The 15,803-nt window shown below is 34.4% G+C and overlaps 2 protein-coding genes across 2 annotated transcripts; one reads left to right on the top strand and one right to left on the bottom strand.

Annotated features, from left to right (window-relative positions):
- The first annotated feature begins 3,766 nt into the window (after positions 1–3,766).
- On the top strand, positions 3,767–4,678 carry LOC138377439 (olfactory receptor 4K3-like). The gene has a single exon (XM_069462357.1). The coding sequence runs from the start codon at positions 3,767–3,769 to the stop codon at positions 4,676–4,678; it is 912 nt and encodes a 303-aa protein (XP_069318458.1).
- A 4,379-nt stretch (positions 4,679–9,057) lies between these two features.
- Positions 9,058–9,996, bottom strand: LOC138377432 (olfactory receptor 4F15-like). The gene has a single exon (XM_069462344.1). It carries the CDS (start codon positions 9,994–9,996, stop codon positions 9,058–9,060), a length of 939 nt encoding a protein of 312 aa, XP_069318445.1.
- Positions 9,997–15,803: the final 5,807 nt, after the last annotated feature.

Raw genomic sequence — 15,803 nt, 5'->3', positions numbered from 1 at the left:
TGCTCTTGGGCTGAACAGGAGATGCAGGATCATAGCACAGAAAGAGAAGGACTAGAGTCAGAGAACACTGGGCATGCATCCCAGTCATGCTGCTCCTCAACTCTGAGACTTGCAACAGGTTACACCGAGGGTCAACCTCAGAGTCAGACCCATTCCATGGAGTTATTGTGAAGATTAAGTTCGACAATGTGAATGGAAATTTCTGGCACACAGGGAGACACAGAGAGAGACTTAGTTTTCACATGTCCCTGAAATTAGCAGCTCAAAAAGAAATAAGAATGGTTTTATTTTCTTTTTCTTTTTTATCTTCCTAAGTTTTCTTCTCATTGGTGAGTTCTGCTTTAAGTCATTTGATTTTATAAGCATATACTCTTAGAATCTAGAGATTAATCTTTCCTTTTTAGGACATGCTTGAAAATTAATTATAATGGTATTATTAATATTGCTATTAATATTATTTATTTTATTAGTAATATTTTGTCTTTTGTAATTCATCTAAAATAACACTAACAACCTTTAAAGTAATAAGGTAAAAAAGAAAACATTGTTTTTTACATTTTTTGTATAACTTATAACACCTACAATCTATTTCCTTTTCATCTGAAGTACCCAGTAGAGATTGTGGACACAGTAAGAAAATAGTCAATAAAGTCTTGTTGACTTGACTAGAAAAACTAAAAGCCCCTTCCAAATCTAGTACTTTCTAATTGTGACCTTATTTTTATCCCAGGTATCCAATAACACTACTGAATTTAAATAACAACACCATTAATAACTTCAATTATATGCAACAATGGGGGTAAGCCCAGACTCAATAAGCAAATAACTTGAAACCATTAGTGTCAGGAGCAAAAATAACAGAATTATTATGGATATATAGAACATGTTTCAAACAGCTATCGGTCATTTATCTTTCTTCTTATGTCAGTTATCTTTTCACAGGACATGTATTCTTAGGAAGAGTTTTGCTATTTTTTTCCATGATTCATAGAAATCATATTCATTCCCAACCAAACTCAACTCTTCCCTAAAGCAACATTCTTTCCAGAAGCTAACTCTAGTGTGGCATCTATTACCTGTGTTACTTTGGGCATTTAGCTTGTGTTCACTTGTTTATTTCAGCTATAAAATGTCTAATCATTATCATAATTATTAAATAGTGATTAAAAGTACTTAGCACAGCCCTGAGCTATATAGAAAAATTTTTTTTTAAATGCTATTTAAGGCCAGGCACGGTGATTCATGCCTATAATCCTAGCACTCTGGGAGGCCAAGGCAGGAGGATTGTTTGAGGTCAGGAGTTCAAGACGAGCCTGAGCAGGACCAAGACTCCATCTCTACAAAAAATAGAAATCTTGGCCGGGCGCGGTGGCTCACGCCTGTAATCCTAGCACTCTGGGAGGCCGAGGTGGGCGGATCGTTTGAGCTCAGGAGTTCGAGACCAGCCTGAGCAAGAGCGAGACCCCATCTCTACTAAAAATAGAAAGAAATTATATGGACAGCTAAAAATATGTAGAAAAAAAAAAATTAGCCGGGCATGGTGGTGCATGCCTGTAGTCCCAGCTACTCGGGAGGCTGAGACAGGAGGATCCCTTGAGCTCAGGAGTTTGAGGTTGCTGTGAGCTAGGCTGACGCCACGGCACTCACTCTAGCCTGGGCAACAGAGAGAGACTCTGTCTCAAAAAAAAAAAAAAAAAAAATAGAAATCTTAGCCGGGTATGGTGGTGCGCACCTGTAGTCCCAGCTACCGGGGAGGGTGAGGCAGGAGGATTGCTTGAGCCCAGGAGTCTGAGGTTGCAGTGAACTATGACGACACCACTGCACTCCAGCCAGGGCAACAGAGTGAGACCCTGTCTCAAAAAAATTAAAAAAAAAAAATGTTATTTAGCTATTTCCCAACTTTGATAAATGGCTATAAAGACCAGTCATCAGGAAATAGTCATGGCTATTTGAGAAAAGTGATCCACTGTGGCAAAGCCCTTGAGATCCAGATATTTAAAAAGAAGGAAAAGGAGAAGGTAAACTGAGAGGAGAGAGGAAAAAAGGGGAGTGGGAGAGCAAGAAGTAGAAAGAAAATAAGTCTATTTTCCAGTTTAACAGAATTAGATTTTTCAAGGAGTTAATTTAAGTAGCAAAAATGACTAACTTAGAGACAAAGTTTCTATAACTTGTTGGTGTGAAATCTAATAAAGTTGTATATGCTATTTACCCTGACATTGCCAAAGAAAGTCTTCTGCCAATGATAGTTAGCGGGAACAAAATGTATTTCAAAATCCATGATTTCTTAGTCTAAGGCAAATGAGACAGTGGAAAATGCTTCCATGGAGATGCTGGAAATGGAGGGAATTATCTAACTCTGATAGTTTGTACCCAGAATCTCTGTGTCCCAAGCGCCTTCTCATTTGCAACACTAACATCTTTTTCTCAAGTGACTAGATGCACAGGCCCTCTCCCAGTCTTCACCACAGACTTCAGTTCATTTTAGTCCATGTAGAGACTTCCAGATTTTAGTTTCTCAGAAGCCATCTTGTTTTGAATTAGAAATTTAATATCAGAAGTGTATTCTACAGTCCTATATCATGTGAGGCAAATGGGCTTCGAAACACAATTTAGAGTTCTATACTGAAGACTAAACCTCAGGAGTCACCGTGTCCGTGGTATATCTCAGGTTTTGAACAATTTCTTACAGATGACTTAAGCTTTGAGTCTGATGATCAGAGAACATTTCTCCCTGATGCTCATGATTTATCCTTTCCTTATGCCTGGAACTTTTATTCTTTCACAGATAGTTAACCACCTTCTCCTTGACTGGTTTATCTGCTCTTGTACTTAATTATCTATCCGTTTTCACTGGTGAAAAACATTTTGTCATTTTGTTAAGACTGGTATTAATACTTTTATTTTTTACTGATTGATTCATTTACTTATTCATTAATGAAAGAATTATTGATCTTCAGTAATATTTTAATATTTTCCAGACTTTCAATTTATGTATAGGAACTATTTTTCTACCCTATAGTCCTTAAACAATAAAATGTCATTTTAAAGAAGAATGTCATTTTACCTCAGGTCCACAGTATTGAACTGATCATAATTTCTTATCCATACTATATTCTCATAATTTTTCCGTGCCCATTATGTATGTGTTTATTTATTCATTAATAAAATTACACCTATGAAAACATGATGCAATAAAAGAACTAAATTTATAATGTGCTCATATGCTTATGTGCTCATCTTAATGCCAACTTTGGCCTCCCTCATCTGAGGTTACTTGGATCTTACATTTTCTCTTTTTTATTTCATAGTTTTGTCACTTATATACTTTGTCTTGAAAAGTATACTCTCAGTGTTCTATTGCTTTTTGTCTTATAAAAATTATGCTGAATGGATCCATTTTAAACTTTTTTCCTCTTCATTATTATATTTTACTAAGATACTTTTATATGATTTTATGTAGCATTTGCTGTGGTTCAGAACAATATCTTATTGTTTTGCCAGTGAGAGTTATTATAAATTTCTCCTTGTACACATATACAATAGTTTATCTTGGGATATAAATGGGAATGAAATAACTGAGCCATAGAATATGTGAATATTAAACTTTCCAAGATAAGACCAATTTTTTTTCCAAAGTGATTATACTAGTATTCACTTCTGTCAGTAATGTTTAAGAAATCCCCTTGATTCACATGTTGTTTATTTAGAAAATCTGATGTCACGTCTCTTTTTTTTTTTCAGGAGAATTTACAAAAAACTGGACTAAATGGAAGAAGTAAACCAGTCTGTGGTGTCTGAATTCATTATTCTTGGGCTTTGTGATTCATGGGCACTCCAGGCCTTCTTCCTAGTGATATTTTCTTCACTTTATTTTATCACCATTTTAGGCAACATCTTCACTGTGGTCATAATCATTACTGACATCCATCTCCACTCCCCTATGTACTTCCTGTTAGCCAATCTCTCATTCATTGACTTCTGCCTTTCCTCAGTCACTACCCCTAAAATGATCACAGACTTTCTGAAGGAAAATAAGACCATCTCCTTTGCAGGGTGCATGTGTCAAATATTCTTTGGACACTTCTTTGGAGGGGGTGAGATGGTGCTGCTTGTGTCCATGGCCTATGACCGTTACGTGGCCATCTGCAAGCCACTCCATTACTCCAGCATCATGAACAGACATGTGTGCGTTGGGTTAGTGATGACATCATGGATCATTGGCTTTGTGCATTCAATAAGCCAACTAGTTTTGATTATAAAGCTGCCCTTCTGTGGACCCAGGGAACTGGATAGCTTTTTCTGTGATATTCCATTGGTGATCAAACTAGCCTGCACAGACACCTATATTCTAGAAATGTTGATAAATGCTGACAGTGGGGCATTGGCAACCATCTGCTTCATTCTGTTGCTGATCTCTTACTCTCATATTTTGTTTACTGTCTGCTTTCACTCTAAGGATGGAGCATCCAAGGCTCTTTCTACCTGCACTGCCCATATCACAGTAGTGGTGTTATTCTTTGGACCCTGCATCTTCATCTATTTGTGGCCAGTCAGCATCACCTGGGTGGACAAGTTTCTTGCTGTATTTTATGCAGTCATCACACCTCTCCTAAATCCAGCCATTTACACCCTAAGAAACAAAGAGATTAAAAATGCCATGAAGAAACTACTATGTTAGCATTTGGATTTCAGGGAGTATTTCAGGGTCTCTCACATTATCAGAATGTTCACTATAAGGTCCCTAAATAGCCACACCTGTCCTATTATTCTAGTCTGAGAAGCATTCCCCAGTTCACAGGTGGAAGTCATATATCTCCAGATGAAATGCCTGAGTCAATTCTATTTGATTCCACAATCATTTATTGATCAGTGAATGCAAAATTATTTCCTCTGGGAAATTTGGTTAGTCTTTATGACAATGATTTCGGTCGTGCTCAAGGATGACTAGAAATTAATAACATATTAATGATTCTTATTACTACTGGTGCTGCTACTTCAACAGCCACCTCCACATCTTGAGATTTGTTGTTATGCTAAGCATTTCTTTGAACAAATCATGTCACATCGGTCTTCCCTAAATTTTTTTCAATAAGCCAGTAACTGAGTATTGCTATTAATATCTTTATTTTTACAAATGGATAAATTGGTCTTTCAATTAGTAAGCATTCTACCTAACTTATCTGGAAAGACAACTATTAAGGTAATCATTAAGCATTCCCCATCACACTCAGAATAAAACTGAGTCAACCACAATCTGGAAAAAACGTTGTTTCTTCAAATTTATGTCTTGGCCATTTGTGAAACAGTGTAATTGTCCTTAGAAGATAAGCATTAAAAACAAAGATGGATGTACTAACAACCTCAGGAGATTTTGCTTCTTCTCTTTCTTTTAATAAATTTGTTAGGGAGTGCATTGTCTATACCAGATAAAATCAGAGGAAAAGTGTATGTTCTTTAAAATGACTGAGAAATCCATAAACCTTCTGTTTATGTTATATCTATTAATATTCATAATTTTGAAATTAAAATTGAAAACTTTTAACACTTACAAATTAACTCATTTAAAAATAACACCAATAAGGCATTACATGTTATCATAAATAATGGTTTTGTGAAAAGTAATAATATTTTCCAAAATATAATAAAGAATGCAGTAAGAAGAGTAAAATTGTTTTACCTATTTTCACATTTCTTAGCATATGGCTCAGTAGAAGCAATTGAATTATTTTATCCACCTCTGCATTGAATCTGTTATTCTATGTGCTTTTACTGGAAGTGTATGAAGGCCATCTGGCTTGACAGATATATGTAGTTAGAAAAGGGAAGAGTATTTTGATTTTGGTGCAAAAACAATGTTGAACTTTAGCACAAAACAAGGCCGTAGCATCAAACTGCACTAGATAACATGGTATTCCTCACCACCCCATACAGTAAAAACAAACCAAAAAAAGGTAAAAAGTTTAATAATCTTTTTAGATTATTTCTACAAATATTATAATGTCAGACAGTATTGTTTGTTGTTGCTATTTGGGTTGTGTTTTTAAGCAGTCAGTATTCTATATTCCTCTCTTTTGATGATTTTCATTTTCTGCTTGCTGCCCTCTGGGAAAAATTTTTTCCAGCCTGAAGAACTCTCTCTAGACTTTTTCTGGTAATAATTCTCTCAGTTATTGTTTATCTGGAGATGTCTTTATTTTTTTCTTCATATTTGAAAGATATTTTCACTGGGTATAGAATTCTAAGATCTCAGATTTTTTCAGCACTTTAAAATGTTATTCTAATGTTTCTGGCTTTCACATTTTCTGTTGAATAGTCATCAGTCTTATTGTTGTTCCTTTGAACATATTTGTTTTGGGGGGCCACATTACATATGTTCTTTTTGTCTTTGGTTTTCAGCCAAACTTATAGTATGCCTATTATGTTGGGGTTTTTTTGTTTGTTCGTTTGTTTTTTGTATTTATCCCTCTGGTTGTTCACTGCATTTCTTGAATATATTGATGAGCCTTTCATCAGTTCTTCATATTCTGCTTCCCTTTCTTTCATTCTAGCATTTATTTACACATGTGTTAGAGTATTTCACATTGTTCCAACTGACACTCTCATTCTGTTCTGAAATTTTTATTTTTTTGTATTTCTATACTTCAGTTTGGGTAATTTCTATTGGCCTGTCTTTGAGTGCACTGATCCTTTCTTCTACTGTGCTTAGTCTGCTTTGAAGGTTATTCTAAGTCTTTAAAAACCTATAATTTCATATATTTTTCAGTTCTAAAATATCACTTGATTCTTTCTTAGATATTCCATTTTTTCTGTTGAAATTCCTCATCTTTGTATACATCTTCAACCTCTTAATGTCTTTTTAAATATATAAAAGCTATTTTATAACTCTTTATTTCTTTAACTTCAACAATTGCTGTATCTATGGTCTGCTTCTATTTACTATTTTCCTCTTACTTGCAAGTCACATATCTCTACTTCTTTACACTTCTCATAGTTATTTCATGTATTTTATACATTGCATATAAAATAATCATAGCACTCTGACTTGATATACTCCTCCAGACACCATTTATTCCTTCCTCTATGATGCATAGGGGGTCCAGGTGTGATCATCGCAATCCGATTAGTACTGAGCTGATTTAAATTTGGATTATATTTTTATAAGACTCAATATACTTCTGGTTTGTGACTGATCCCTGGATATGTCTCTTCCAGGTTTTGATTATGACTCTGATGAATTTCTGTCTCATCAACATGAAACATTTTACAGGATTCAGTGTTGCTCTTCAGAATTTTTGGAGCTTAGAACTTTAGCCACCTTCTCTCCTTTCCTGGTAGCTTCAAAAATATGCAAATTCCTCAAGCAGAAAGTAACTTTATATTGTCTTTTTTAGTTTAATGCGGATAACAAGAATCCATTACAAATAGAAATATTAAAGAACAAAATAATCATAATCAGGAAAATATAAAATATGACTGATTATAAAATCCAGAAAGAATTTTAAATCACAGATATTCAGAACACAAACTCCTATCCCCTTAGTTTAACAGTGAATTTGGCTCAATTTTCTAGTTAAGGAAAAATATAAATTAAACTAGTTTCACAATTTACAAAAATGATTATATATATGCCACATAAATACACACACGTGTATGTGTGCACATATACGCACACATGAGGAAATCATGCCTTAAGCAAGAAAAGTGTTATATAAGACAAGTTACGAGAAAAACTTGTTAGCAAAGGATTTGGGTAGAGAAATTGTTAGCTATTAATAATGCCAGCCATGAAATGATCAGATCAACATCCATCTGTTGTTTAAAGAATCTTCATTGATTGAGTCATAGACATAAAGTCACACTTTCAAAAATTGTGATATAATAAATTTATATATAAATTTCCCTCCTCTAAAGAGGGCTTGAGAGAAATGGAATTGAGACAAGCAAGAGTCGGAGTAGCAGCCAGAGGCCAAATCCATGAAACATATCATCTCTGCAGCTATCCTTTTTCTTTCTCTTTCAACCATATGTCAATCCTCCCTCATCTGTCTTTTGTTGCTTATCTTCTCCCACTCTGTTTTTCCTTCCTCCTGGTTTTAAATTCTTCTCTCTCTCACACACACTTTTTGGCTTTCAGGCAAAATATAAATTTAATCATTGATATCCTGGATTTAAATCAACAGAGAGAAGTACATTTCATAGTTCTTTCACAAGTTTTAGTACATTACCTCTAAGTTAATTAATTTAAATCTATTTCATACTTTCAGTAGATTCTTAGGCTGTAATCTATGCTTTTTCATCAACTTTCTTTTTTTTTTTTTTTGACACAGACACACACACACACCCATCAACTTTCTATGAAACTTTTCTGGGACTCAATTCAGTTTCAAAGCAACTTGTTTAATAGAGAATTAATGTAATAATTCAATGTAACCTCATAATCAATAATCTATTCTTAATATTACAAAATGGTGAATTTAGAAAAAAAATTTTAAACTGGAAAAGTATATCTTTTACAATAAGTAACAGAGCATTTTTCAATATACATAATAAAGAAATGAACATAAAAACTAATTCAACATGGAGTACTTTGTTTTGAAGGAATAAATGTGGTGAGAACTAATTTATATTTTTATGAGATAGTCTTTCAATACACAAATAGAGGAAAATGCCAACTTCCATTAGGGGTTCTGTGACTAGAGTACCATGCTCTATGTTTCATAAACTTGTTCAAGATCATCTATGGACTACTAAAAATATAGATTACACAATAGACTTTCTGTATTTTAAAGTCTTAAAGTACATAAAAATTGCCCCCAAATAAGAAATTGATTATATGTAATCATATAAATTATTTTTGACTTTGGATGAAACTATCCAAAAATTTCTGACCTCCTATGTTTAGAATAATTAACATATTTGGTCCATTAAGATAGGATATATACCAAACACTTTAAGTATCTATAAGATAATCCCCAAATTTTGTATAATTATTTATGCATTTGTGTTACTTGGAAATGTTTGAAAATGTACTAAGTAACTTGTGCTCTTGTGAGTTATTTAGGAGATCTTTCTCAGACTCAGAACTTGACTACTTAGTCTCCTCATTGCCATCTTCATGTCTTTGTTCCTCAAAGTGTAAATGGCAGGATTCAGGATGGGTGTAATCATAAAGTCCAAAATAGCAAGAAACTTATCCACTCGTACTGTGGGAAATGGCCACATATAAACAAAGATGCATGGTCCAAAGAACAAAACTACCACAGTAATGTGAGCTGAAAGAGTTGAGAGGGCCTTGGACAAACCACCTGAAGAGCGTTTCCATACAGTGACGAGGATGAAGATATAGGAAATAATCAATAAGATGAAGGTGCCCGTGGATATGAACCCACTGTTGGCAGTAACCATGAACTCCATTCTGTAGGTATCTGTGCAGGCAAGTTTGATGAAAGAAGGAAGATCACAATAAAAGCTATCTATCTCATTAGGACCACAAAAAGGCAAATGGACAACAAAAGCCAACTGGGCTACTGAGTGAATGAGACCAATAACCCAAGCACCAGACACAAGCAAAATGCACATTCGTGGGCTCATGATGGTCAGGTAGTGGAGGGGCTTGCATATGGCCACATACCGGTCGAAGGCCATGGCTATGAGCAGCACCATCTCAGATCCACCCAGGACATGGAGGATAAATATCTGGATGACACACCCCTGGAATGATATGGTGGTGTGCCCAGAGTACAGGTCAGAAATCATCTTAGGAACCGTTAGGGTAGAAAGGCACAAATCAATAAATGAGAGGTTTCCTAAAAGGAAGTACATAGGGGAATGTAAGTGAGGGTCATATGTTACTGCAAACACAATAAGAATGTTTCCCAGAATGATTGTTACATAAAACACTACAGAGAAGACAAGGAGGAAATGCTGCATTGGTGTAGATGTTGAAAGTCCCAGGAACACAAATTCAGATACCTCCGTGTAATTGGCTTCATACATAGACCTTATTATTACCTGAGAGAACAAAAACAAAATAATAACAAAAGGAATTTTTCAGAAATAAATATTTAAAGAAAATATTTTAGGTTGTTGTAAATTCTGAATTAAAGAAAATATTTTAAGTTGTTAATTCTGAATTAAAGAAAAAGAAATCTCTTATCACCACAAGATGTTGAAAAGTTCATACTTTCATTTATCCACCCCACTAATATTCCTGGTGAGCATCTACTATATGCCAGGAACTCTGTAAAGCTCTGAGGTAAAACACTGATTCTGGCTTCAGGTGTAGACTGACATTAAATAGCCACAAATACTCTGATATACTCTGATAATGGATTTTAAGAAAAAGAATAGAGTGCTATGAGAACAACGTATTAATAATTCATCACAGTGGTGTCTGCTCAGACTCCACTAAATAAAGAATAGTCCAGACTTTGGAAATGTCATATGCAAAGGCCCTGAGACAGGAAAGCCAGTGGGGCAAGAGGCGGAACAACCCACAGCAGGCTGAAGTGACAGGCCAGACTTAAAACTTTGTATCTATTATAAAATTGCTTTTTTTCCTGAAAAACCACAGAAAGTCATTGAAAGATTTTAAGCAGTAGCATGATTATATTTCTGCTTTCAAATGGTCACAATATAAAGAGTGGAATGAAAGGGCTAGAAAGAGCTTAGAGTGACCTATCTGGACACCACTGTAGAACCATACCACATCAGGTGGGCAGAATAAATCATCCAAACACTGGTGTTTGCAAAACAAACAAAACTTAGAAAAATATAGATCTTTGCCTCTGGACTTAAACACAAAGAAATTTTAAATGGATATTGAAATGTTAGAAACAGAAACAAACCAAAAGGAAATATTTGAATGATTTAGATAAATACTAGGTTAGAAAATTCATTTTAAACATATACCCATATTCACATATAACTGAGGAAATAATTGATAGCATCCAAAATATTAAAATAGAAACCATTTTAGATATACAGATAGAGATATATGAAGACAGTATATATATATAAATATTTTTATATGAAGATAATTAGCACTATAAAAATATAAGTATATACATAACCTAAACATTTGTACACCTGTAATATGCTGAAATAAAAAAATTAAAAATAAAATAAAATAAAATAATAAAAATATAAGTATAAAAATTGTGGAAATAGTTGTAAAAGATTAGACAGATGGTTGATATCTTTAATATAAAATTAGTTCTTTCAAATCGATAAAGAAAAGGAGTATGGTAAATCTATTTTAAAATGAGCAAAACATACAAAAAGCACCGACAAAAGAAGAAATCCAAATAGTCAACAATCATGTTAAAAGTAAAACTCACACTAGTACTCCAAGATGTGTAAATAAGATAGCATGGTATTCTATTAATATCTTGTGCATAACAAATTGTCAAGCTTTTGTTGTTTTTTTTTTTTTTTTTTTTTTTTTTGTTGAGACAGAGTCTCACTTTGTTGCCCAGGCTAGAGTGAGTGCCGTGGCGTCAGCTTAGCTCACAGCGACCTCAGACTCCTCGGCTTAAGCGATCCTACTGCCTCAGCCTCCCGAGTAGCTGGGACTACAGGCATGCGCCACTATGCCCGGCTAATTTTTTTTTCTATATAGATTTTTAGTTGTCCATATAATGTCTTTCTATTTTTAGTAGAGACGGGGTCTCGCTCAGGCTGGTCTCGAACTCCTGACCTCGAGCAATCCACCCGCCTCGGCCTCCCAGAGTGCTAGGATTACAGGCGTGAGCCACCGCGCCCGGCCTCAAATTGTCAAGCTTTTTAACAATTGATGATTTATTATGGATGAGGCTGTGTGGAAACACTCTCACAAGCTGATAATAATGCAAACTGATACAACGTCTCTAGAAGGCACATTTCAAAGCAGATATCAAAGCTTTAAAATTTTCCTTAACTTAAGACTAAGAATCCCACCTCAAAAAAATTTACTTAGAGTAATAACAATAGATGAGCTAAAAATTAAGCTATACAGGCACCTATTACATCCTTGTTTATAAAAGGAAAAATTAGAAATAACCTAAATGTCCACAATAGAGAATTAAAATACACATGGTACTTCCAACTGAAGAAGGCATTCAAGCTCTTATCTAGAAACAAAAGATTAATTCATAGGAAGATGTTAATAAAGTACATTTGAATAGAAAAAGAAGGTTACTAGATAAAACGTCCAGGAAATCTATTTTGAAAATTTGTCTAGGAAAAGATAGGAAGGTGCTTATCTTTAATGCTTATCAATAAATTGTTAACTTCTGGGCTTTATGTATTTATTAGGTTGAACCATATGAAATCTTTCAGTAGATCAAAAGATGAACACATATCATCAATTTTATAGCGTTCAATCTAATACGTTAACTTATTTTTTTCCCTACATAATTTTCTCAACTTCTTTGTCTTTAAGCAACCAAACATTATTGATGGTTCTCCCACCCTGAATTGAATACCACGGGCTCCACACTTGCACAGCCACACCACGCTACCCCGAGCCCCACACCGCTGACTTTCTCACATTGTCAACTGCTCCCTCGGGTGGCAGGTCCACACCAAGCCGAGGCTCCACCACCCCAGCAGGAGAGCAGCATGAGCTGGTGTGAGCACCATGAACATGTGAGAGTCAAGAACAGACTTGAGGGCAGCCAGGCCAGGCAGGACTGGACATCCCGAGAGTTATGGACATGGAGCAGGTATCATAGCTAAAAGGAAACACTACAGGAGTGATGCTAGGAGGCCCTGCCACTAGGGCACTAGAGGGAAAATTTTATAGCCAATAACTGAGAAAAAATAGAGCAAGATTGAACAAGGGAGAATAGGACAACCACTGAGGTGAATAACAATGGATGTCTTTCAAGGGACCTATAGTCAAATCTCTATCCAAATGTTTTGACAATGCCATGTGTAGAATATGCACATTCTGGCATACAAAAAAGTGTACATTCAGTATGTTCCTAACTGTACAAGATGAACAAAATGTTTTAAAACTCAAATGAAAAATCAGGAAAAAAACAGTAATAGATTTTTTTTCTGAGTGGTAGCAACATGGGTGATTTATTTTTCTGTTTTCCATTTCTTTATTTTCTAAGTGTTAAAAAGTCCTTATTAATGAAATTGTCTTCATGTGATACAGTTCAATAGAAAAAATATTGTCATCAGTCGATCAGAATATTATGTTGACAAAAAGGTCAATATATTAACTCCACAAGGTCTAATTTGAAAAAAAAATGGGAGGGCATGCACAAGTAACTCACAACAGGAGCAACAATACATACAAATGGCCAATAAGTGCACTTATTCATGTTTGTACTCACTGAAGCTCACCAGCCATTAGAAGCTTCATTGTTTATTGTTTTACTAATCAGCAGGAAAAAAGAAATATAAAAACACAGAGAGAGAGAATAAATAAATGAGAGAAAGAGAAAACTTTCAGTATTTCAATTTCTAGTTATTTCCAGGTTTCAAAATAAAAGGTACTACTATACACTGCTCAAGGAATTACAAATTGATAATATTTATTAGAATTTAAAATGTACAAACCAATTTCTAGATGTACTAGCACAAGAGTAAATATTATATATATAGCATATATGTATATATCTATTTACACATACATATATACTTATATATAATAGAATGTTTTTGACACATGTCAATTAATAGTGAACTTATTAATCACAATATAATACATCTATACAATGGAATACTATGAAGCTATTAAAATCAACTAAATAGTTCTACATATATAGATCTAGAAAGATATTCAATTTAAGTGAAAAACTAGAGAATGCATAATAAAATTAATAATATGGAACTTTGTGTGTGTTTGAATAAAGAAAATCTACAAGAATGCACACCAAATATTAACAGTGATGAATCCTGAAAAATAGGATTACATGTGGTCTATATTTTTGTATTGTTTAAATGACCTAAAACAAACTTGTATTGCTTTTGACTTAAAACTTGATTTTTTAAGTACAAAATAAGAGTTTCAAGATGCACAGCCCTGAAAATTCAATGTAGTAATGTCAGTACCATTCAAATAAGTATTTAAAAATTGAAATAAAGTTTTACAAATGTGTAAACAACTGTTTTCTCATTTTAAAAAAATCACAACTTTCATTTAGAAAACGTTCCCTATTGCTAGTTCCTTTAACATGTATCTGTTCTTTAGCTGATTGGTACTAGTAAGGAAGGAGATGAAGACGCAGGAGAAAGAGAAGAGATGGGAACAAGAAGAAGAAAAAATATAGAAGAGCAGAAGAGTAAAAGCAAGCAAGAAGAGATACCATAAGGTTGAAAGGGAAGCAGTTAAAAAGCACACCAATGGTATATTTCCTGCGTCGTCTCAGGGTAGGGAACCTGCAGCCTTAAGGCCACATGTGGCCTTCTATTCTAGGTCTTTAAATGAGGCTTTTTGACTGAATCCAAATTTTACAGAACAAATCTTTTTATTAAAAGGGGTGCAGCAGAGAAAGATGACGTTTTTCTTGCCTCCTTTGGTGCTTAGAAAAGAACAATCTTGAAATCAAAAGGCAACAGGTTCCCCACCCCCTGCGTGGCCTCTCCACCTCTCCAGCCTGAAGAACTGCAGGGACACTCCTTGTTCTTTCATGACTGCCAGATTTGCCCATATCTTTTTTGCATTAAAGGGATCTCTGACCTTTTTCATTTAGCTCATTACTTCTCATTCTAAAAATTCCATCTCATGCATTAATTAAACAAGAATGTCTCTCTCTTAAATAAGGTAATATATAAACACACAAAAAGTGCTCTGTATGTAAAAGTTTGCTCTTACTTTCATTGTTGAAATCAATAAAACACTATTTTGATATTCAAAAGAAAAAGAAAGAATATCTCCCTCCCTATTCCAGTCTGGATTAGATATTCCTCCTCTGTGTTCTCACATCATACTTGCAAACCTCTTACATTCTCTACTTCATAATATAATTTACAATTGACCAGTCTTTCTGTCTCCCCTGCTAGGTCTATGAGCTTCTTGAGAGCAGGGACTGTATTTTATTCACAAACCCTGGCCCCCAAGTGTTGAGAGTTTGAGAGAGAGGTGGATATTTCCATGGATGTGAGCATGCATACGTAGATAAATGGATGGATGATTGATGATAATGTTTCTATGGTAAAGAAAGTTTATCCTACATCTTAATCCTTTTGAAAACTGATGACAATAAAATTATTAAAAAATAATCATCACTTTAGATATTATCACATACACGTGGCAGGTCTAAGGCTATTCTCTGTAAAACCAATTTTGAAAGTCATTGCTAGTCTGTATTGAAATGTAAGATAGAGCCAGAAACTTCCTTTCAAACCAAGACACAATCTAAGCATGTGAAGCAATGAAAATTCTAACTTCCCCTTGGAAAGACTGCCATGAATAGATATTCAATAAATGCTTGTTGAGTTGAAAAATAGAAATGGAAATGAGAGAGAGTTTTAATGTTGTGACATAGGTACTATAATTGCATATTGAAAATATCTGATAATTTTAGTAGGTTATTGACTTTAATTGTATCATCCCCACTTACCTGACCCAAAAAAAAAAAAAAAAAAAAAGATGCCAGAAAGCAGTATTTTCACTACTACTGGATCCTTTAACAAATGCTGTCCTCTTTGATGCTATGTGGTTAGTGCTTCTCACAACTGCTCCAGATCTAACAACCACCTAACAACAGCTTTTGGTGACCACTTGATGACTTGTGATCTGAGTCCCCAGACCATTTATCCTGGGAATTCTACTTTTGAATTCCCATGTCCTTAAAGAAAAAAAATGT

Source organism: Eulemur rufifrons, chromosome 2, assembly GCF_041146395.1.
Source record: "Eulemur rufifrons isolate Redbay chromosome 2, OSU_ERuf_1, whole genome shotgun sequence".
Classification (NCBI taxonomy): domain Eukaryota; kingdom Metazoa; phylum Chordata; class Mammalia; order Primates; family Lemuridae; genus Eulemur; species Eulemur rufifrons.
Note: the sequence above shows the minus strand (reverse complement) of the source record. Positions and strands in the feature narration are given on the sequence as shown.

What these genes read in the sequence shown, in the direction of transcription:
- LOC138377439 (XM_069462357.1), top strand. Translation starts at nt 3,767, where the DNA reads ATGGAAGAAGTAAACCAGTCTGTGGTGTCTGAATTCATTATTCTTGGG.
- LOC138377432 (XM_069462344.1), bottom strand. Translation starts at nt 9,996, where the DNA reads ATGTATGAAGCCAATTACACGGAGGTATCTGAATTTGTGTTCCTGGGA.